This window comes from Delphinapterus leucas, chromosome 5 (genome assembly GCF_059928025.1).
Source record: "Delphinapterus leucas isolate spDelLeu-1000000601 "Yukka" chromosome 5, BTC_Dleu_Yukka2, whole genome shotgun sequence".
NCBI classification, from domain to species: Eukaryota; Metazoa; Chordata; class Mammalia; order Artiodactyla; family Monodontidae; genus Delphinapterus; species Delphinapterus leucas.
Window position 1 is genome coordinate 62578275 of NC_143133.1, and position 24898 is coordinate 62603172.

Below are 24898 nucleotides of genomic sequence, written 5' to 3' on the forward strand. Positions count from 1 at the left end.
CTCGTCCTGTTGGTGCCCCCAAATTCACCTGGTTGTATTTAAGAAGTGGACGCATGTGAGTCAAGAACAACCCACTAGGAAACAGGATAGAGAGTAGAGGGAAATTTTTGTATCGTTTGCCTCATTGACAGAGGTTATAGTTTCCGTTTAGGTTACTTAACTGAGCCATTACACATCGGTGATAGAGAACCCATTGTCTTCTGAATTAGCCACTCTGTCTTTGGATCGTTCTCATTAGAGAATGGTTTCTTTATTTTGAACCAAATCCATCTTTCTGTAGCTTTTACATATTGGTCATAGTTTGACCTTTTGAAGGTATATAAAGTTTGTTTCTTATGCTCTATGATAATATTTCCATCCCTCAGTGAGTCTCTTCTCAGGAAAAAACATGCCCCCTTCCCTTAGCCATGCTCTCAGGTCCTCAGCCTCAGCAGGCCCCAGAGTTTTTTAGAGCAATTTGGAGATGGTAGGGATTTTAGACTAAGGCTGAATGTTTTTTTGCCCCCCTTGAACACTGGGGCCGCACACAGGGGTCAACCTGGGCCAGGGAGAGAGCACTGTCACTGTTGTAAGCCTTGAGAGTGTGAGCATCTGCGTACCCTCAGGGGACCCCACGAAACCAGTACACGTGTTCTTATTACCTCATATCCCTCAGCCTCAGAAGATATGCCCAATGCAACATTTTTGCACAAGAAAAACTGAAGGCTTTCTAAATTGGCATCACTCTGGCAACAAAGCTGTGAAGTATTGCCCTACCAAAAATAAGAGTTACAATTACTTTTTATAAGACTTCCTTCAATCAAAGTGAAATAAGTAGTATGAACCATCATTAAAACCCAATCAACCAGAGTTCTTTTTGTTCTGTAATAAAACCTATTTTGTCGAGTAATCTAAACCTCTTGAATTCAAAGTTCACTGTTTTCTAATCTTCTATATTTCAGACTGATGTGATGTTATTGCACCCACTAAGATGCAGGAATTGTGTGTTCCACCATTTCTAGGCAGGTGGGAATAGCCCAAACTCTGCACAATTTTAATTTGTATAATGGTGGACTGATAGAGCCTCCTTAAGACCTACCTGCTTGAAAACAATATCACAAGCAGAACAAGTTAGATCAGTTAACTGTATAAATCTTAACTGTCGAATTTCTTTTACCTACTGATGTACAGGGCAGGTGGAAATGTCTGAAACACTTCCCTGTCCTCAGACATTTTAGGCTAGTGTAAAATGAATACAGGCTTTGAAGAAAAATGACAGTAAAAATGATGCTCATAACAGCAAACACACAGTGCTTCCTTGGTGTCGGATTCTCAGCACTTGGCATGTTTTAACTCATTTAGCCCTCATACAGCCCTTTGAAGTAGGTACTATTGTTATTCCCATTTTACAGAAGAGGAAACTGAGGCACTGAGAGATTAAGGAACTTGTCATTTGCTTGTAGGTGGGGGTAGAGTACAAGCCCACAGAGTCTGTGTGCTTTTAACCCAGCACTGAACCACCTCTAACCAGACCCAGGCACAAATCTAGACTCTGCTATTCGTGTGTCTGAAACTGGGCAAGTCACCGAGCCTTTCTGAGTTCTAGCTTTTCCATCTGTAAAATGAGGCTTCTTGGCCAAGTTGATCTGGGATTAGTGATAATAAATACTAAATGTCCAACACATTACCTGATACATACAGATAGAAAATAAATACAGCTGTTATTTTCCTATTGTTCGGTATATATATAATATATATATAGTGTGTGTGTTAAAACATATAGTGTACTCTTTGAATCCATGGGGTATTTTTTAGGGATTTTGTAGATACCTGGAAAAACAATTCAGTGACCTTAAGCAAAGAGGTGTTGTGATCAGCTATGATGCTCGAGCCCATCCAGCAAGTGGAGGCAGCAGCAGAAGGTATGTAAAGATATTTCAGAAACTATTTTTTTGTAGTGTATTTTGTAGTTTTAGGTGTAATCACCATTTCAATATGTTGACTTTAAATATGTTTGTCAGCTACATTGCTTAACTATAAAACTGATGGGTAGATTCTTTTGCAACTTTTAAGAATTCTGGTTTTATGTTTGGGTTAAGAAGATAAAATTATTTAGACAATGTAGAACTTACTACCTATCTAAGGTAATTTTTTTAACTGGCAATATTATTTCTCACTTTCTTCCTTTTATGTAAATTTTTTTTCTTCCACTATTTATAAGCCTCATGAGCTCCTTCCCATTCTTAAATGCCCATTGCAGGCTGCATTCTTGTAACATTCCCGAACCAATGAGACTGTCTTATGTAGCTGTAGAAAGATGATGATGGGGATGGTGGGGATGGTGGTGGTGGTGGTGGTGGTGGTGATGGTGGTGGTGGGGGAGGAGGTGGTGGTGGGGGAGGAGCTGGTGGTGATGGTTGTGATGGTGGGGGAGCTGGTGGTGGAGGAGGTGGTGATGGTGATAGAATCATTTGAGTGCTGAATGTGAGTTAGGCACCTAGGTATTCACTCATTTAGCCCCCACCAAACCTGTAAAGTATGTACTTTTATCTCTTTGCTCTAATATCATAAAGTGAGAGAAGGCAACACAATTTAAGCATAAAGAGGCTGACACCAGGGGTTAGCAAACTGTTTCTCTAAAGGGCAAATAGTAAATATCTTATACATTGTGGGCTGCACAGTCTCTGTCACAGCCACTCAACTCTACCGTGTAGCATAAAAACAGCCATGAACAATTCATGACTGAATGGGCATGGCAGTGTTCCAGTAGAACTTTATTTACAAAGTGGGCTGGAGTTTGCCAATCACTGCTCTTGTCATTATATGACCCTCTTTTTTACTTGAACACTTCCTCTATTATGTTGAATTTTTTTAATATTTCCAGAATATAAGTATTAGTAGTTTCTTAGATTGGAAGAACATACCAATGTTTAATATTAATGAAAAGTCTCATAACTTTACAGTGCTGGATGAATTCATAGAGTCCTAATCTTTGCTTCTCAGTAGCTTCTAGTCTAAGAGAGAAACATTAATGGGAACAAATGTGTGGCTGTGAGGAAGGGAGCACGGCCAGGGCAAAATACCAGATGACGTCAGCTCCTGGGTTGAACTCAGGGTGATATAAAATATTGGGTCTTCAGCTGCAGGCTCAAAAATGTGATTTTTTGTCAATAAAGCAAGAGAGAAGCTGTATCTTTCAAGGGCTGATGCTTATGAACTATATTCACAAGAGAGTAATGTCGAATAAACCTCAGAATATCAGTTTGTCAATTTCAGTTAGTGAATTTACAGTGAGAATTACATCATAAGCATGCTTTACCAGCAGGTCAGACCCTCCGGTCAAAGCATGCACAGTGCATATATGTGGCTAACTGCCAGTTTAGCTTCTCAGATTTCTTCTCCTTAGGCTGACTGCCCTGCTTCAGGTTGACACATCTTTCATATATGTTAACATTGTCAATTAAGGTGCAGCTGTTTCTTGCTCTGGCCTTGGGGCCACATCAGTCCCTTAAAGTGACCGATGTTACTGATTCTATTTGTTTATGGTTCAAGTCTCAGAGTTTGATAGAATGGGATGGAATGGAGCTCAGGGTCGCTGTCTGTCACCTACAGCAAGCAAGATATTTAGAGGTTGTAACAATTACTAACCAGAATATAGTAAAACACTCATGATGAGGAAATGGACATTTTCTTTTTTTTTTTAAATTTACTTATTTATTTTTGGCTGCAGTGGGTCTTCGTTGCTGTGCACAGACTTTCTCTAGTTGTGGCGAGCGGGGGCTACTCTTCGTTGCGGTGTGCGGGCTTCTCATTGGCGGTGGCTTCTCTTGTTGCGGAGCACGGGCTCTAGGCACGTGGGCTTCCGTAGTTGTGGCTCACGGACTCTAGAGCACAGGCTCAGTAGTTGTGGCTCGCGGGCTCTAGAGCACAGGCTCAGTAGTTGTGGTGCACGGGCTTAGTTGCTCCATGGCATGTGGGATCTTCCTGGACCAGGGCTCGAACCCTTGTCCCCTGCATTGGCAGGCGGATTCTTAACCACTGCGCCACCAGGGAAGCCCGACATTTTCTTAAAGAGTCGGAAACTATTGCAGTCTCAGAATTTTACCTAAGGAAATGTTGATTAGTTCTTTAATCTTACAGTTTTAAATATCTGGTGGGAAACATAAGCAATAACTGTTAAGTATATGCAAAGAACACACTGAATCTTTTTTCGTGCACATTTGTAACTTAATTCATATATATCATGTATATATCATAGGTATGTTGAGTGTCTCCTTTGCCAGATTTAAGAAAGTGCCTTTAAAGTTAGCCTGAACACATGCTACACATTTCATGAGGGTAAAAGTGACTCAATACCTTCTAGTGAATACAGTGTGGATTTAATTCAGATTTTTAGTTAAGTTGTTTTTGCTAAATTTTGTTATTTTTATGACTTTCCCGTGTGTAGAGGGTTTTTTTTAATTGTCAAAATCATTTTCGTATTACTGTTGATCCTAGGAATTTTGACGCTTGAGTTGTTAAAGATCTCTTTTTGCCCCAGCCAGCTCCCGAAATAGTGTTCCATGAAGTTAGTGCTCAAGAACTATTTGGGAGAATGATCAAATATTTTGTTTGTTTAATCCTGTAATAGTGTGGTGGTGTTCATTGGAAGTAAATTGCTCAATTATTGTGATGAAGTACTTTACTCCATGCATGAAGAAAGACCCAGTGCCATGTTCTATGTCCTGCCCTAAGTCAGGTGCTGTGGAAGTTGAGAAATATGTCAGAGTGTCAAAGATTTAAGTCTTCTTCTAAGGGCTGAATGGAGCCAAGATGTATATATGTCATATACATGTCAGATGCATATATGTGTTACACATATATCACATACACACACATGCCAATGTGCCGTATGTTTTGTAGAGGACAACATCGAATCAAATACGAGTCTTCATGGCATATACTGGATAGTGACAGCTTTAGACTCAGGTTTCTCTTGCCAAGTGACTTGGTACTGGGCCAGATAACTCTTTGTTGTGGGCACTGCCCTGTGCATTGTGGGATGATTTACAGCATCCCTGGCCTCCGTCCACTAGCGCTCTACCCTGATGACAACCAAAAATGTCTCCAGACGATTCAAATGTCCCGTGGGGGCAGCATCGGCCTCGCTGAGACCCCCTGAGAGGGAAGAGAGCTGAGAGACTCGGGTGCAGGCCTGGGTCAGCCGCTGAGTGGCTCGTGGACATGGGACAAGTCATATGTCCTTTCTTGGCTTTAGTCCCATTTCTGTAAAACAAAGGGGTGGAGTGAGATGACTCCTAATGTTCCTCCAGCCTTAATGTTCTCTGCCAGCAGAAGTAAAATAAACGTTTTCTTCGACCTGGCTGCCGTTCTCAGCCTAAAGAAATGGTTGGACCTTCATTTCCTTCTTTATTGTCACCCACGGTCCTGATGGCTCTACTTTCCTTTTCTCCCCCATCACTCTGCATTTCCAGATTCGCCCGACTTGCTGCCACTACGTTTATCAGCCAGGGGATTCCTGTGTACCTCTTTTCTGATATAACCCCAACCCCCTTTGTGGTAAGTAACTCTTTCCTCTTGTAATTTCCTGTCATGGAATCAGAGATGGGACATGGCCGAGTTTTACAGTCTTCAGTGCTCTTGGGATTCAGGTGTTTGAAAGATAGAAGGGATCCTTGCCTTTTATCAGGAATTCTCCCTCCTCTCCAGGAATGTTCCTCCCACATCCTAGTAATATTCTCTGGTATTCAACTTTTGATTCATCCAAATTGATTTTTTTTAGTGCAATTTTTCTTTTACTTGCATTCGAAGGATATTTTAGCTAGTTAGCAAAATGTCTTTTGTTTGTTTGTCTGTCTGTTTGCTTTTTAATTTGGTTTGTATTCTTTTTTCCCAGCTATCACAATTAGGAAACTTCTTGGGTGTAAATCTGAATTCAACTCAAGCCATGTCTTATCATGAAAATTTTTGACAAGTTGGTGCACCAACTTTTTATATAAATGTTTCATTCTAAATCTTATTCATGGCCAGTATAAGAAGCATACTTGGCATGTTTTAGTAAGATTTTTATCAAATTCTTATTGTAGCAGAATCTAAAGAAAAGGACAATAGGGACTGTGACAGCTGTTGCTTTTAAGTAGATAGAACTGTTAAGAGTGGAGCCAGATGCTAAGCATAAATGTTTTTAGATACTAAACCAAAAACATGGTTTGAATGCAGTTAGTTCCATCAAGTAGAAATGAGAGTGTGTAAATAAAAAAGTAAGCTCCACTAGCTTTGTGTTTACTGTCTCTAGTGTACTGACAGGTAGGTGCAGCACCTCCTAGATTGTAAATATCCCAGTAGGCACTCAATGTCACATCCAGATGTGGTTCAAGTTTTATTGTTTGATGGAAAAATTGCAATGTGTTCAAGCATCATTGGTCTTCTGTACTATATAAGTGTTGATAGCTATTACTTTTATATCCGACATGAATTAAATGAGTGTCTCATGGTCATTTGCCCACATAGTGGAGTGATTCTCCCTTTTTCTTTGCTCCAGGAAACCTGGGGAATGTGAGATAACTCCTAGGGGGGACAAGTGACCACAGTGATTCTTGGTGGGAGGGTGGAAGCGGACAGGCAGGTAGAATCTCAGGATGCCTGTGTAGAGAAAATCTCATGTGCAGCCACAGGGCGCATAAGCCTACCCTCTCCCCATTTGGGGAAGTAGTCTTGTAAAGATGGGAGCTAAGTAGAGATGCAAGAGAGGGATAATCAGACCTGGAGTGGGAGATAAATGACAAGCTGTGAGAGCTCTCTCCATTTCTCCCACATTTTCCTCAACCTTTTCCTTAAAAGCAAATCAGGGGAAGAAGAGCAGAGGAAGCAGTTGGAGGGAATAAACTGAATCCATAAGCTGCTGTCCCAAGCAGAAGGCTTACAAGAATGTGCAGTGGAGAATCAGACCATCATATTGTTTGGAGAGTTTTCTAGCTCTACCAAGGAGAAGACAGAATAAGAAGACACCTAGGAAAATACTCACCTTTCTTATTTGAATTTTGAGCAGTGAGTTAGTTCTAAAGGTAGTCAGAGTGTACTGCTTGGATGTGGCACAAAAATATTGTATGACACAATATGATGTTTATATATGGTGTTTATTAAAAGGGAACACGGTACAATATATGATAGACCTTTTAAGTATATCTAATTTTTTATTTAAAACTGTTCTCCTTTCCTACTGTATTACAGCCCTACACAGTATCACATTTGAAACTTTGTGCTGGAATCATGATAACTGCCTCTCACAATCCAAAGCAGGATAATGGTTACAAGGTATTTTTATTTTTCTCTCCACACTTATGTCCCTCTATATGAATCCTATGCCTTTATGGTTTGGGAGCATGAGGAATGGATGAACTGTAAACCATCTGGATATGTTCCTGCATTCTCCAGGTCTACTGGGATAACGGGGCTCAGATCATCTCTCCTCATGATAAAGGGATTTCCCAGGCTATTGAAGAAAATCTAGAGCCATGGCCTCAAGCTTGGGACGATTCTGTAATCAATGGCAGTCCACTCTTTCATGACCCAAGTGCTTCCATCAATAAGGACTACTTTGAAGACCTTAAAAAGTACTGTTTTCACAGGTAAATGGATTTAGCCAAATTCTGTTTTCATTAAATTTTCTCCTTAGTTGGTACATATTACTGTAGCTGCATCTGACTTCAGAGGCTATAGATGAGGGGCTGGCAGCTTTTCTTAGAAAGACAGATAGCGAATATTTTGTGCTTTGTGAGCCACTGTGTTACAACTACCCAACTCTGCTGTTGCAGGAAAGCAGCCATAGATCATACAGAAATGAACGCATGCAAACATAGCTGTGTTCCAAAAAATGTTATTTACAGAAGTAGGTGGCTGGCCCACAGGCCACGGCTGCTAACCTCTGTTGTAGGTTCATGTATATGTATATGTGTATATACATATATATGCATATATTTGTGTGTGTGTGCACAAGTGTATTCATAAGATACATTGCAGGCATCAGAATTATTTATGTATTTACAAAGTTGATAACGGTTAACAGATTGCTCTCCAGAAATGTTACACTAGCTGAGATTCCCACCAACAGTATATGATAATAGTATATAATCCACACATTCTTACCTATACTAAGTATTAAATTTCTCCTCTTTCCCAATTTGCTGCATGAAAGTAATACCTAACTTTATTTGCATTCTTTAATTATGAATATTTTTAATATTTATTTAACCTATATTTCTCTATGTATTTGTTCCTCTTTTGCATTTGTAAAACCTCTTTGCTTGTACAGAAAACTAGACTTCACTTATTTCAAATATTGTTTTCCCTTCTGTTGTTACCTTTGGACTTTTTCATTGAAACTTTCAATTTCTGATTCCTGGGTTTTGTGTCACTATAGATAGATTTCACTATACCAAGATTATTTTTTTAAAAAAAGCACAACTCTTGTTTTGCTTTGGCTTTCGTGTTTACATTTTGCAATGTTTAAATCTTTTGAGTTGCTGGTGATTTTTAATTTTGTATGAAGCATAAAGTAGGAAAGCAGATTAGGTTCTTTCTAAAAAGTTGCAATTGTAACAACATATTAAACTAAGAATCTCTTTTTCTTTGACTGATTGGAAATATCACCTTTAATCTAACAATTTCTAACATGATATATGAGTGCTTATTATGTATCAGATAACTGCTACAGTCCCTTCACTTGTACTAATTAATTTAACCTCATTTTAATCATCACGGTAATGCTGAGGGTAGGTTCTGGTGTATTGCCATCTTATAGATGAGAAAACTGTGACACAGAGAGGTTAAGAAAATAACCAATAGTCACACAGCTTATAAGTGGCAGAGCTCCAAGATTTAAATTTAGAGTCTGTCTCTAAATCATGTTAACCACTAAGCCTTACTGCTTCTCATATATATTTCCCGTTTCAAATTGGATCAACTTCTGGACTCTATTCTGTCCCTTTATTCTGCCTTTATATATGTAGGCCTAAACTGTTCTAATCGTGATAGCTTTATAATTCACTTTAATATCTAAGAGAGTTTTTCCAGATTTGTTCTCACTGATCTTGCATATTTATTTTTCTAGATGCATTTTATTTTCAAGGGTATGTTTGTTTTAAACTACTACTGTCTTAAGGAAGACCTTGTTCATTTATTCATTGCCAAAAGAAGTGGACAGTAACCTAAGAATCTAGCAATCAGATCATTGGAATTTGTTAACATCTTGTGCTTACCTTTCTATAACTTCTGCTGTTAATTTTTTTTCTTTCTTTTTAAGGTATGTTAATATTTTATTCATCTTCAGATTGGTTATAAATCATGCATCCTTGTCCAACACCTCCTATGGCTATGGTGTTGCTGCCCTTTCCCCTACAGATTAAGGCTTTTGTCCTTTAGGGGTGATGGGGGAGAAACATCTAGGTGGAGTTTTGTGTCCCTCCCAAGGTGGTGGATGTTCACTTCCACGCAGCCTGGATCACAAGAGATGCTTTCTTGAAGATTCTCCCCAAGCTTGGGGTCCGGAGAGAAATCTGCTGTGAATTTTGATGTACATTTTTATTCTACAGTCCCTAGATCAGGGTACTCTGCCAAACAGGATTGTTGCTTGACAAAGAAACTTTTATTTTTTATGCATCCATGTATGGGATGTTCCATCACATTGTGTTAAAAGGGACACTTTGAAACGTGTGAAGCTAGTAAAGAGTATTTACTGGCACTGCCATGGGTGGGTACTGCCACTGGGCCAGCTGTGAAAGCTGTAGCATGAAATAAAATCCAAAAGTAAGCAGATTTGTGGAAAATAACTACAGAGTAAAATTTAAAACTTGAATGTGTTGGGGGAGGGTGTATGTCTGAAAGAAAGTGAATAAGTTTTCTTTTATTAATGGAATTAGAAAGATACTCAGTTGTCTTATACCTTCTTATTACTTTGATACCTTACATTCTTAGGAATCTGGTTCCTTGATATTTTGCAGTCCTTCCAGTTTTGAGAGCCATATTTGCATATTTTATCATTCTCCATGTGTCTGATTCAAGGGCTGTGAACAGGGAGACCAAGGTGAAGTTTGTGCACACCTCCGTCCATGGCGTGGGTCACAGCTTCGTGCAGTCGGCTTTCAAGGCTTTTGACTTTGTTCCTCCCGAGGCTGTTCCCGAACAGAAGGATCCCGATCCTGAGTTCCCAACAGTGAGATACCCAAATCCTGAAGAGGGTAAAGGTGTCTTGGTAACCTGATTTTTTTTTTAATTATAAAATTTACCTTGAATATAATTCAAAACTATTACTCTTGAGTAAAATGTTTTTATGCATTTTCATTGTGCTGAACAAAAAAGTAATTTCATCATTGGAAATATTTATATTTATTAGTCATCCATTTCTTAAATTCTTTTTTTTTTTTTAATTTTATTTTTGGCTGCAGTGGGTTTTCATTGCTGCGCGAGGGGGAGGGCTTTCTCTAGTTGCGGCGAGCGGGGGCTACTCTTCATTGCGGTGCACGGGCTTCTCGTTGCGGTGGCTTCTCGTGTTGCGGAGCACAGGCTCTAGGCACATGGGCTCAGTAGTTGTGGCTCATGGGCTCTAGAGCACAGGCTCAGTAGTTGTGGCGCACGGGCTTAGTTGCTCCACGGCATGTGGGATCTTCCCAGATCAGGGCTCGAACCCGTGTCCCCTGCATTGGCAGGTGGATTCTTAACCACTGCGCCACCAGGGAAGCCCAGTCATCCATTTCTTAAAGGAACTCTCAAATCAGATGTCTTAGCATCAGGATGTGAGAGCTGAAATTGGTCACAAACTTAAAACAATACTTTACATTCAATTTAACCGATTTAATTTTAAGTTAATTTACTGTTCTTCTTAATGCCAAAAAGAAACAGTAATAAAATGGAAATTTATCACATGATTTTTATTCCTCAATTGATATTTTTCTGATATGAAGAAGTACCATTTAAATTACGGTTCCTTTTAGTCTTTTTAAAGGTTCGGGTAACAATGATATCCTGAGAGTCGGTTTATTTTGGTTTGTCTGTTAGGTTGACCACAGGAAGTACCAGTCCAGCCACATACACTATCAGATGTGGGGCAAATCCCATGGACACATGTGGGTCATGTGTTGATGCTCTCATTATCTGACCTTTGACTCAAAAAGTAATATGTGACCAGCCAAGACCAGCTCCAGAAATAAAATTCAGCCTCGGTTTGGGAAAAGACCTCTTTTAGTTCTTAAAGAACTGAACATTTTTAAAGACTGAAATGTGCTCAATTCTTTTTTCTTTTTTCTTTAAGCATTTTTTAAAAATTTATTTAATTTATCTATTTGGCTGCATTGGGTCTTCGTTGCTGCACGTGGGCTTTCTCTAGTTGTGGTGAGCAGGGGCTACTCTTGGTTGCGGTACGTGGGCTTCTCATTGCGGTGGCTTCTCTTGTTGCAGAGCACAGGCTCTAGGCACGTGGGCTTCAGTAGTTGTGGCACAAGGGCTCAGTAGTTGTGGCACGCAGGCTCAGGAGTTGTGGCTCGCGGGCTCTAGAGCACAGGCTCAGTAGTTGTGGCGCACAGGCTTAGTTGCTCCGCGGCATGCGGGATCTTCCCGGACCAGGGCTTGAACCCGTGTCCCTTGCATTGGCAGGCGGATTCTTAACCACTGCACCACCAGAGAAGCCCTGTGCTCAATTCTTGATTGGAATGATCTTTTCTCTTATTCTTTTTCAGACATTGTCTTTTGCTTTGGCTGACAAAAGCACGGCCAAAATTGTTTTAGCAAACGACCCAGATGCTGACAGACTTGCTGTGGCAGAAAAGCAAGACAGGTACAATTAATTGTGATTACCTACATAATGGAAAATATAAAAGGTGACATCTTTGGCAGTAAAATGTTTCTGGAGAGACCAGACCTATTTGGAAATATTTCCCATTTATTTTGCAAACGATCATCTCACTTAACCTCAGTCAGGTCCTTTAACATGGAGCAAGTACTGATCCGGGGGCCACACGGTCAGCAAGCACATTGCAGGGTAAACCAGCTCAGTATGTATTTGGAATTGAAATTACAATTTGTTATCTTCCCCCATGTTATCATTGCTTTTATTATAATTAATGACTCAGTGCCTAATGAGGGCAAAGTACTTTGTCGCTGGCTTTACAGTTCAGCGTTTGGTAAAAGGCTTGATGAGGAGCTGGACCTTCAAAGCAATGTTGAATTCAGGTTGAACAGACCAGAGAAGATGCCTGTGGGGCGCTGACGACGCTTAAGACAAGTGCGACTGTAGAGTTTGTATAGAGCAGTGGTAGGTAAGGGGGGAAAGTGAAAGCAGTTTTGGGTGTCAAACAGCCTATGTGATGGTTGGGAGACGATGGGGTACTGTCAAAGGGTTAGGATTTTCGATTATAACAAAACAGATTCAATTCTATATCAGGTTTTAGAAATTTAAGCTAAGGTGCTACATGCTGAAATGTGAGGTGTACTTGTAGCCACCTACAGACAGGAACATAAGCTGCAAGCCTGTTCTCTGGTGTCCTGACTGTGTGAATACTGCGCTGGATCTTAAGGAATGCTAAGCAGTCTCTCTCTCAGAATCAGCCAAGCTGAGCGGAAAATTGAGATATGCAAACTATTATACTGGGGGGGGGGGGCATCTTTTTTGTTTTTTTTTAATATATTTATTTATTTATTTATGGCTGCTTTGGGTCTTCGTTGCTGTGCACGGGCCTTTCTCTAGTTGCTGAGAGCGGGGGCTACTCTTTGTTGCAGTGCGTGGTCTTCTCATTGCAGTGGCTTCTCTTGTTGTGGAGCACAGGCTCAGTAGTTGTGGTGCACAGGCTTAGTTGCTCCGCGGCATGTGGAATCTTCCCAGACCAGGGCTTGAACCCATGTCCCCTGCATTGGCAGGTGGATTCTTAACCACTGCAACACCAGGGAGGTCCTTAGGGGGCATCTTGCCAGCATGTTTCTGTTATGTTTAAAACCAAAGCCTTTGCCGAAGACTGAGATAAAAGCATTTGTGTGTCATCGCTGATGTACTTATTTTGTACGCTCTTCAAAGACAGGATGTTTGTCTAGGCGAACAGGCTGAGACACGGTAGCTGCTCGTATGTTTGTGGAGTGGCAGTCACGCTTCTGGCCTATTATTTAAGCAAGAATAATAAGAACAGTCCTGCAGAGGCTACTTTGAACCTTGTTTGGCTTAATTGTTCTGTCCTTAATTGTTACTTACAATTAAGTGATCTCTCTTGAGATCACTGCTGTACATAGGTTGTTTTTTCTTACAGTGGTGAATGGAAAGTGTTTTCAGGCAACGAGTTGGGGGCCCTCTTGGGCTGGTGGCTCTTTACTTCTTGGAAAGAAAAGAACCAAGATCGCAGCGCCCTCAAAGACACATATATGTTGTCCAGCACCGTCTCCTCCAAAATCCTGCAGGCCATTGCCTTAAAGGAGGGCTTTCACTTCGAGGTAAGGTGTTTGTGAGACTTGCTCTTTTCCCTTTCTTTTGCTCTGTAGAAGGTCTAAGGCATTTCTTTCTCTCTTGGATTATCCTTTTAGGAAACATTAACTGGCTTTAAGTGGATGGGAAACCGAGCCAAACAGCTAATAGACCAGGGGAAAAATGTCTTATTTGCTTTTGAAGAAGCAATTGGTAAGAGTTGATCATGATGATCCTGGGATCAGTTAATTTATAGAATGCAAATAAATGGGCAAAGATGTGGATTTGGATTTGGGTTCAAAAGATTAACTGTGAAACAGGAACACACAGTTTGTTTTTCTTCTGTGATGCTCGGCAAATGCTGAACTGTCCTACCCCAAAGTTGGCATCGCAGATTTTTTTAGCTGAAAAGAATATCTCACAAATAACCAAGCCATTCATGTCAGGAAGTGAATCCTTTGCCCAGATAATTGTGAACAGTGATGTTCTGCACACGGCTGTAGTAGCTTCAGAATCCTCCTATTTGGGGAGTTACGATACTTCCTCACTATGGTATTGATATCCAGGCCAAATATAGTTCACTCCCCCTCATAGAGTGCTCTGCAGAGATCTGTCCAGAAGAAAGGAGAAGGCATGGTTGTGGGACTTTCATCAGAGTGACTGTCACCTGAAAAAACCAGCCAGGATGATGGAAAAACACTTGTCTTAAATGATCACTATCAATGAGCAAAAAAGGAGAGCTAGCAATAGAAACGTGAAATGCAAATGTTTGGGTTGGGGATGTTTTAGCTCTTTGTTTAATAAAAGTTATTGTACATCATGCTTGTTATATAATACATACTCTTCTAGTTCATACATTCCCTGCAACATAGACACAGGCTCATCATTGAACTAATTCATTGAATGAAGTGTAAGAGCTCAGCTTTTGCTCTTATGCTCTCAGAACTGCAATCCTGGCCTGACTATAGCTTTTCATTTAAAAAAAAATATTTTCTTGTATTTGTTTATCAAATATTTATTGCATATCAGTTGCACAGTGACTCTGAAAGAAATGGATGACACTGACCTTAGCCTACAGCAGTTTATATAGATCTAGTTAGAAACCACACAAAAGAGTATAGGCTAGGTGTCAAGATGAATCATATAACTGGGGATTCGGAGAAGACAGAATAAGCATTGACTAGAACAATTGGAAGCAGTTTTGTGTGAGCTAGAGGGATTTGGTCTACACCTGGAAAATGAGTACAATTTGTCTAGGAGGGAGACTCTCCTTACAGGTTATTCAACAAATACTTTCTCTTTTTTTCTTTTCTTTTTTTGAAATTAAAGCATAGTTGAATTACAATATTATATTAATTTCATGTGTACAACACAGTGATTCAATGTTTCTATAGATTATACTCCAGTTATAGTTATTATAAAGTATCGGCTACACTCCCTGCGTTGTCCAATACATCCTTGTATCTTGGTTATTTTATATATAGTAGTTTGTACCTCAGCAAATACTTCTTGAAGGCCTGCTATGTGCTAGGCGCTGGCCTAGATTCTTAAATGTAATGGTGATGAATGAGAAGCATTTACATACTGACAACCTCTTATGCAGTAGACCGGGAGCATATAGATGTGTGCACGCACAGTGTGTAAAGGGACCTACTCCTCAGGGTGTGTGTATAACACGTGTTTCTGCAGGATATATGTGCTGCCCTTTCGTTCTGGACAAAGATGGAGTCAGTGCCGCCGTCATAAGTGCAGAGTTGGCCAGCTTTCTCGCAACCAAGAATTTGTCTTTGTCTCAGCAGCTAAAGGCCATCTATGTTGAGTAAGTTTCTATTGACTTTTAAATTGAAGTAATGTTTTTTTCATTTCAGTTGTGCAACACAATGATTCAATGTATATCTATATTGTGAAATGATCGCAACAAATACAGTTTACATGTTATCCCCACATGTAGTAATATTTTTTAATGTTTTACTCCGTTCTTATGCATGAGATACTAATATTCTTTCTGATGTCCTTTGGCTATGAATTCTATTGCCTATAAAAACTAAATAAGGGATCACCTTTTCCTTTTGATATTTAACTACTTAATAGTAATTACCATTCATGATGACATTGATTCTTAACAATGAGAACATTAGTTGCAGAAATGGCTAAGGGAAGAATGTGATTTTTAAGTGTCCAATGTCAAAAAAGACACATGTGTTCACAAAACATGTTTAGTCTTTAAAGCAATTATTCACCAGTGTCTTTGTAGTGCAAAAGCAGGCAGACACAATACATAAGGTAATGGGCATGACATGGCTACATTCCAATAGAGAAACTTTTACTTAGAAATACAGGCTGAGGGCCACAGAGCAGTTCAGCGATCCCTGGGGTAGATTGTTGGACCTCTTTTATAAAATTGGACCTCTTTTTTTTTTTGGCGGGGGGTACGTGGACCTCTCACTGTTGTGGCCTCTCCCGTTGCAGAGCACAGGCTCCAGACGCGCAGGCTCAGTGGCCATGGCTCACGGGCCCAGCCGCTCAGCGGCATGTGGGATCCTCCCAGACCGGGGCACGAACCCGTGTCCCCTGCATCGGCAGGCGGACTCTCAACCACTGCGCCACCAGGGAAGCCCTGAACCTCTTTTTTAATGCTGAATTATTCCTTTGAAATTAGTCGCGGTTGTTTTAGAATATACTGGTTGATACATGTTCAGTGTACACTGTGCAGAATTATTTGTTCCTCATTTTGCATGTAATTGTGTTTGTATTGATAGGTATGGCTACCATATCACCAAAGCTTCGTATTTTATCTGCCACGATCAAGGCACTATTAAAAAATTATTTGAAAACCTTAGAAACTACGATGGGAAGAATAATTATCCAAAAACTTGTGGCAAATTTGAAATTTCTGGTATTAGGGACCTTACAACTGGCTATGATGATAGCCAACCTGATAAAAAAGCTGTAAGTAATGTCTTTTATCAATTAAGCTCGTTTCTATTTACTTTTTGACTATACTTTGAATAGCTCAACTTAATCATATAATTAATTGAAGCTGATTTTAGGCATTATTATAAATAAGCTATCAAAATATACAGATAGTTAAAAATCATGAGCTGAAACTGAAGGGGTTCTCGCTAGTCATCTAAGCCAATGCTGTCATTTAATACAGCAGGAAATCGATACAGTCGTCCCTCATCATCTGAGGGTTTCACACCCGCGGGTACCGAGGGTCGATTGTACTACACTATTTAATGGACTTGAGCGTCCATGAATTTTGGTATCTGTGGATACCAAATTTTGGCTCATGGAACCAAACCTCCACGGGTACCGAGGGACGGCTGTACTCAGAAGTGTAAGACCTGCCTGTGGTCACGCAGCTAATTGGTGATGCTAGGGGTAGGACCTGGGCCTTCTGATTCCAAACGCAGCTTTTCCTCTCTTTCAGCAGTTGAACTTGAAAAAGCATCAGAATCACCTGGTGGCCAGGTTAAAACACTGAGTCCTGCAGCCCACCCCTTATTTGCCTTTCTCATAAGTTCCCTGCTGATGCTAATGCTACTGGTCCAACTTTGAGAACCACTGCTTGCTTCCTCCTTAGTTTTACCCTGTTCTCTGAATATATAGGAGTTGTTAGCTGTAAAGCATGAGTTTGCACTCTTGCTACCATGTAGATTCCCCCACTGGAGTCAAAAGAAGGCTCAAATGTGGCAGAAGAGTATTGCTAACTATGGCAGGGGGGTAGAGGAAGGACAGCAAGAATATCCTTATGAGATACTGGACATTTGCCTTTTTTTTTTTTTTTTTGAATTTTATTTATTTTTTTATACAGCAGGTTCTTATTAGTTATACCTTTTATACATATTAGTGTATATATTTCAATCCCAGTCTCCTAATTCATCACATGGACATTTGCTTTGATATTCACCTTGTTATATTTTTTAATTTACATCTGCACACAATATGTTTTTAAAGGCAAATAGCATTAAAAGGGTTATGATTAAACATGGCAGTTCCAACTCCTGCCATCTCATTTCCATGTGCCAAGACAACCACCTTCCCTCTTAGTTGTTTCTCCTGGTATTTACCACCAGATTTCTAAACAGTGTGCTCATGTGGTGACACTATGACTTATCAGTGTTAGACTTTATTAATTTTCTATTATGGAGATAGGGATTTAGTTCTTACACTTCCAGCATTCACGACTCTTCTCCCCTGTCCTTACAGTACATTTATACCACAACTCTTGGTGACATCAGATTCCATGCTTGTATTATTATGACTGGTAACTATTGTTTTTTGCTTAGTTAAGTAGTATACTATGATTAGGCTCCCCTTAATTTGTATAAAGAATTACTTTTCCTTTAATTGATAGCTGCTTTGTTCTTTCATTTGCATGGATTTCTATGTAACCCTCACCAGTTCTTCCCACATCCTTCAAATACCTCTCAGTAGGGCTTTTGACCTGGACTGTTGGTTCCATCTTGTTTCCAATGGCCTCCCTCCTGGTCCCTTCCTCTGGGGAGAGCCTTCTGCTCTCTGGGTTGAACGCCCAACTGTCATCCTGGGAATGCCCTTTCACCACTCTCTGGGGGTGGGTCCCTTGCTCCTGGACCCCATGAGTTCCTCTTTTTATATTTATCTTCCTAAATCACATCCTCTAGTAGCTTCCTAAGAAGAAATGAATGACAGGTAAATTTTTGGAGGTGTTTAGGTCTGAAAATGTCTTACTCTACCCTCATGCTTTATTGACTCACAGTTTGGAAAGCATTGCTCTGTATTTGTAAAGCCGTTGAGCATCCATCATTCATTCACTCAGGAAATAGTTGGGACCTGCTGTGTGCTGCATTCAGGGATGAGAACACCATACTCATTCAGTCCTTCCCGTGCCATTTGTTTTTTTCTCCATGGGAAGACGTTAGGAACTTTCCGCTAAACTTGGGGTTCTAAAATTTCAGTGATATGCTTTTAGTATGGGTCTCTTTTCATTCATTTTTCTGGATACTTGGTTGGTCTTTGTTGATCTACGGAGTCATTTCTTTCAGTTCTGAGAAATTCTCTTGATTTTTGTCAAAGAAGGACGCTTGATGGTTGTTTTTCAAGTAACCTCTTCCCTTGCATTTTCTGTTCTCACCTTCTTGACAAGTCCTTCTTGACAGGTTCTTAGATGCTGACTCTCCTGGAGTGATGTTCTACTTTCCGTGTTTCTTTTTTCCCACTGTCCATCTATATCCTTCTTTCCTGCTTTTGGGGAGATTACCTCAACATTAACTTTCAATGCTTCTTTGAACATTTCAGCTCTTTTTCTCTAATTTATTGAAAGTAACATCTTATTCTTGTTTCATGTGTATTATATCTTACCTCTCTTAAGGATATTAATTATAGCTTTTTTAAAATGTAGATCTTGTTTCCTCTGTATTGTCTTTATTTCCCTCAAGGTCTCCTGGGGACGCCTCACTCTCACCCTAGTCTCCTGCCTGAGGGTAATAAACTGGGATGCTGAGGCCCCAGAAGTGGTAGAAAGGTGCTGCGGACCTGGGAGGAGGGGTTTGAGCATTCAGTGTGCAGACTCTGACTTACTCTAAGTTTTCTCCATGCCCTGCCCTCCATGGTGCCCAGCGTCCCCAGCTTCTGAGCCCTTCTGGTTCAATTACACCAGAGATTTAAACCATCTCCTGATGAGGTGGTTGGTTGACCACGTGGGCAGAAGGTGGGGATTTGGGAGGATCTAATAGCTTCTTTGTCTCACGCCTGCCCTTTGCTGTACCAGGTGCCCTAGGTAGTGAGCTTTACCAGGGCCCTGCAGAACATGCTGACTCGGTTCTTATCTGCCTGCTACAGGGGCTCCGAGGACATTCTTCTGTGTTCCATCAGGTCGCCTCTGCCCCTCCACCTGGTTTCTGACTGCCACGATTAGTTGGCAACCCCCTCAACTGCTGCTGCCTCTTTGCCCTTGTGTGTTTTTTGATTTTAATGCTTCAGTCATTTTAGTGGAGTTTGGAGAGCAATCAGCTAAGAATGCATCTATCAGAAGCCCTTGAAAGTGAAATAAGCCTAGTGTGTTGTGGGGTTTTGGTAATGCATTATTAATCGGTTTAAAGCAATTTCTTGTGAAAATGATGTGTTTCAATTTTAGTAAAACTTCAGTAGCTTTAATAGAACCATGGAGGTAAAAAGTAATATACAAAGTTAATTTTCACAAATTGCCTTATTATTATTATTTATTTCATTTATACAGAGTACATTTTCTGATTTCCTCAAAAATGTTCTTTTCTTCTTTGTTTTGCATTTACTTTCTTGCTTATTCAGGGGAAAATGTTAGTTAGGTAAGAACAGCTGATGTTACTACTTAAATTTATAACGTGTAAATTAATTCCTAGGTTCTCCCTACTAGTAAAAGCAGTCAAATGATCACCTTTACCTTTGCTAATGGAGGTGTGGCCACCATTCGGACCAGTGGGACAGAGCCCAAAATCAAGTACTATTCGGAACTGTGCGCCCCCCCTGGAAATAGGTATGCTATGGATGGCAGCTGCTGTGATTTTTATTCCCTAAACTTCCTAAATTCTATTCAGACGCTAAGTAAAATATTTTATCTTTCCAACATGTAGTTTAATTAGGAATGTTGTTTCAGAACCTGCAGCACTATTGTGACATTAACAGCCCCTTGAAGCGTCTAGGGACAAGAGTGCTTACTTCCTACTTGGTTATTTCCTTCTACCCCAAATTTCCCTGTATGGGAAAATTTCATTCCTAATTTCAGTAATAATAATTAAATTTCCTTTTTCTAGTACTTTATATTTGAGGCTGACACCAATGACTTTTTCTCTTTTTCTCCGTGTCTCTGATACAATAAATTAAAATGCATTACACGTCCATTCAACAAATATCTTTGAGCACCTATTGTGTGTAAGTCACGCTGGGTCTTGGGGCAGATGAAGAGCCACAGCAGAAAGAGTCCTTACCACCAAAGAGCCGATGGTCTGGTAGCTTCAGGGTCATGCTTTGTGACCTTGGTAAAGGGTTTGAGTTGGTCACTTTCCAACACCTGTAACATTTTGAACTTTATCAGCCGTGGTACATGTAGCTAGCACGTGTAAATGTCATATTACACACCTATTTAACAGTCACTTAGCTATCATTTCTCTATTCCGAATACAGTTCAAAATCAGGAAATTTGGGACTTCCCTGGTGGCACAGTGGTTAACAATCCTCCTGCCAATGCAGGGGACAGGAGTTCGAGCCCTGGTCAGGAAGGATCCCACATGCTGCAGAGCAACTAAGCCCGTGCGGAGCAACTAAGCCTGTGCGCCACAACTACTGAGCCTGCACTCTAGAGCCCGCAAGCCACAACTACTAGCCCACGTGCCACAACTACTGAAGCCCGCGTGCCTAGAGCCCATGCTCCACAACAAGAGAAGCCACCTCAATGAGAAGCCCGCGTACCGCAACGAAGAGTAGCCCCCACTTGCCACAACTAGAGAAAGCCCGTGGGCAGCAACGAAGACCCAGCGCAGCCAGAAAATAAAAATAATTTTTTAAAAATCAGGAAATTTTTTTAAAAAGTGAATTAAGTCAGTGCTGTCCAACAGGAATAAAATGTGAGCCACATATGCAACTTGAAATTTTCTCCTAGACACAATTTTAAATAGTGAAAAGAAACAGATAATATATTTATTTAACTAAGTATTTTAAGTATTAACGTTGCAACATGTAATCACTATAAAACTTATTAATGAGATATTTAAGATTTTTTTTCACACTAAGTCTTCAAAATCCATACAATATTTTACACTTACCACACATCTCAAATTCAAATGCTATATTTTTTTGGAAATACTTAAAATGTTTTGGTTTTTTTTTAAATATTTATTTATTTATTTATTTGGCTGTGCCGAGTCTTAGTTGCGGCTTGCAAGATCTTCATTGCGGCATGCAGGATCTTTTGTTGCGGCATGTGGGTTCTAGTTCCCCAACCAGGGATCAAACCCAGGCCCCTTGCATTGGGAGCACGGAGTCTTAGCCACTGGACCACCAGGGAGGTCCTCTTAATCTATATTTAGAGTTCCTAAAATTTACAGTTGAAAAAGCAGATTTTGACACCCAAGTTGTTGGAAACATACTTAAGTTTTCCAATAACTGAATCAAGTGCTAGTTTTCAAATTTGAATTTCAGTTAATTAACTTAAATGAAAAATTCAGTTCCTCTGTTGAACTAACCGCATTTCAGTTGCACCGTAGCCACGTGCGGCTAGTGGCTACTGTAGTAGACGACACAGGCCTAGGTAGTAATGGCACATATGCTCCAAAGCTTTGTCCATAGCGTTTTTCTGGCTTGTGAACCAAATTTACAACCAAATTTACATTATGAAATAAGAGCAGAGGAAATTTTCTGAGCATCTTAAATCAGTGAGCTAACAGCAGATTAGAGGGGCAGGGAAGATTTGTTACAGTTGGACTTCCCTTAGGCATGAAGAAGTGAGGGCTGATAGCAATGCAAGAAATATTAAAACAAAACAAAACTATAAAACATGGATACAAGAACTCAGAATAGTCACCTATTGGGGACTTTATCATAAAGGAAATAGCAAGCCACACCCAAATCAGCCCTGAATCTTCTTCTGAATAATTCTCATTCTCACTTAGTGTTTTCATATTTCTGTATCTCATTCTTTTGAAAACAAATGGACATAAATCCGATTTAAAGATCTATTTTCTCTCTATATGTTTTTCCTTTTCATTATCCTGTGAAAATATGTGTAATTTTTTTTTTTTTTTTTTTGCAATACGCGGGCCTCTCACTGTTGTGGCCTCTCCCGTTGCGGAGCACAGGCTCCGGACACGCAGGCTCAACGGCCATGGCTCACAGGCCCAGCCGCTCCGTGGCATGTGGGATCTTCCCGGACCGGGGCACGAACCCGTGTCCCCTGCATCGGCAGGCGGACTCTCAACCACTGTGCCACCAGGGAAACCCAATATGTGTAATATTTTAGAAAACTTTCTTTTATAATAACAATACAACTTACTGTTTAAGGATCTGTGGTATTTACATTTTTCACATGCCTTATTGAGTGGACTTAAATTCAAATATTAGTTTCTAAATTGCTGAAAATACTTTGAAAATTTGTCCTTTTATTATAGTCATTGAAATGTTGCTCCCATTTATTAAATGAAACATTAGGCACTAGGTCAGCCCATAGATATGCTGTCAGGGCTCAAGCAAGGCATGAGCACAGCTAACACACAACAGCAATAAAGCCATGGCTAAGGTTTCCTTACTTTCTGTTAACGTTAAATATTATTAATATATTTTATATCATGAATTTCATTCATTCATGGAATTCTGTAATCCACTAACCCTTTTGAATAGAAAATCTTTTTCAAATATAAGTCCTGCTTTTAAAAAATATTTTTGTTGGGGTTGATGTCTGTAGTTGTTGTTTTTTGTTTGTTTTTTGTTTTGGGGGTTTTTTTTGGCTGTGTCGCACAGCTTGTGGGATCTTAGTTCCCTAACCAGGGATCAAACTTGCGCCCTCGGCCGTGAAAGCACAGAGTCCTAACCACTGGACTGCCAGGGAATTCCCTTGATGTCTTTAGTTTTGTTCAACTTTTTGTGAAAATTTTCAAACCTACAGAAATGTAGAAATAATGTAGTGAATACCCACATACTCCTCACATAGACTAGGGGTTGACAAACTTTTTCTGTAAAGAGCCAAATAGTAACGATTTTAGGGATTACAGACCATACAGCCCTTGTTATAACCACTCAGCTCTGCTGTTGTAGCCGGAAAGCTGCCACAGACTTAAAAGAATAGGTGTGGCTGTGCTCCAACAAAACATTATTTACACAAACAGGCTGCAAGCCATAGTTTGCCTACCCTAACCTAGTTTCAGCAATTGCTAACATTTTGCAATATGTGCTCTCACTCACCATACATATCAATATTATATATTTGGGTTGGTTTATTTGCTTTCTCAGCCATTTGAAAATAAGTCGCAGACTTCAGTACTCAACTCCTAAGAACAAGGACACTCTCTTACTATCTCAAGATTTAGGTAATAGTCTCAAGCAGGGTTCTAACAGAGAAACAAAACCAGCAGGGGATATATAGTAAATTCATTGATGAGTTTTGTTTTATGTATATTGTTTTAAGAAAACCAATAAGGGCTTCCCTGGTGGCATAGTGGTTAAGAATCTGCCTGCCAATGCAGGGGACATGGGTTCGAGCCCTGGTCCAGGAAGATCCCACATGCTGCAGAGCAACTAAGCCCATGTGCCACAACTACTGAGCCTGCGCTCTAGAGCCCACGAGCCACAACTACTGAAGCCCGCACGCCTAGAGCCCGTGCTCCGCAACAAGAGAAGCCACCGCAATGAAAGGCCCGTGCATCGCAATGAAGAGTAGCCTCCTCTCGCCACAACTAGAGAAAGCCCGCATGCAGCAACAAAGACCCAACTCAGCCAAAAAGAAAGAAAGAAATTTATATTAAAAAAAACAACAGTAATTATTAGTCAGTGTGCCTTCCTGAGAACTCTTATTTTCTTCAAAGCATATTTGTGGAGAAGGAAAAGAAAAGACTTGTGTAATTCATATATATTTATGAAGCATAATTACTATATATGTTACCAATGGGGGGGTAAAAGTAATTATAATGATAGCTACATTTATTGAGGTTTTTGGGCCAGGTTCTGTGCTAATTGCTTTCTATAATTTATCTCAATCTATACAACTCTCTTGAGAAAATAGTCTTTATCTCAATTTTACAGATGAGGAATCTGGGCCTTTGAAAGGTTGACTCACTTGCCCAAGGGCACACAGCTAGTAAGTAGTACAGCCAGAATTAATGTCTGTAATAAAATGGATTGTTTTAGTTGTACTGGTTAACTATTACAATGCAAAAATGATATTAACTAATTACAAAGATTGCCCTTTCCGTTAAAGTTAAGTTTGCATATATTAAAGGTGGTCAAGTATGAAGTATTAAAAGTTTGAATTGAAGGATTTTTGTTTTTCTATTGAGCTTTTTGGTTTTAAGTACTTATAGTAACTCACCTCATGCTAGTAACCTGATATGTAAGGCTGCCACATAAATTAGACACCTGTCTAATTACAAGTCTGTTTTATGTTATCAACCTTCCAGTTGTTTGCACATAAATGAGTGTTTTCCACATGCTTGAAAACTTGGTTTCCTTAAAGGGATCTAGTTCCCAGGATTTTTGTTTATACTTCAGCTTTGACCCTTTTGTTCCCAAAGTAGAATAAAAAGCAGCCGCATAGCACAGGGAGATCAGCTCGGTGCTTTGTGTCCACCTAGAGGGGTGGGGTAGGGAGGGTGGGAGGGAGACGCCAGAGGGAGGAGATATGGGGATATATGTATGTGTATAGCTGATTCACTTTGTTATACAGCAGAAACTAATACACCATTGTAAAGCAATTATACTCCAATAAAGATGTTAAAAAAATAATAATAAACAGGGGGTCTCGGGGTCTGAGTT

General features: G+C 40.0%; 1 protein-coding gene across 2 annotated transcripts in view; it reads left to right on the forward strand.

Moving 5' to 3' along the window:
- PGM2 (phosphoglucomutase 2) overlaps positions 1-24898 on the forward strand; it is a 42254-nt gene that overhangs the window by 6782 nt on the left and 10574 nt on the right. Inside the window, exons 3-14 of one of the 2 annotated variants that reach the window (XM_089911771.1) lie at positions 1795-1901; positions 5454-5538; positions 7210-7293; positions 7414-7607; positions 10039-10228; positions 11709-11806; positions 13266-13446; positions 13537-13630; positions 15107-15236; positions 16177-16366; positions 19783-19916; positions 20564-24224. In XM_089911771.1, coding sequence (XP_089767897.1) covers positions 1795-1901; positions 5454-5538; positions 7210-7293; positions 7414-7607; positions 10039-10228; positions 11709-11806; positions 13266-13446; positions 13537-13630; positions 15107-15236; positions 16177-16366; positions 19783-19916; positions 20564-20609 — 1533 coding nt within the window. In that variant the 3' untranslated portion in view covers positions 20610-24224. Of the gene's footprint in view, positions 1-1794; positions 1902-5453; positions 5539-7209; positions 7294-7413; positions 7608-10038; positions 10229-11708; positions 11807-13265; positions 13447-13536; positions 13631-15106; positions 15237-16176; positions 16367-19782; positions 19917-20563; positions 24225-24898 lie in introns of those variants that run through there. The other variant, XM_022566237.2, reaches the window with a different exon arrangement.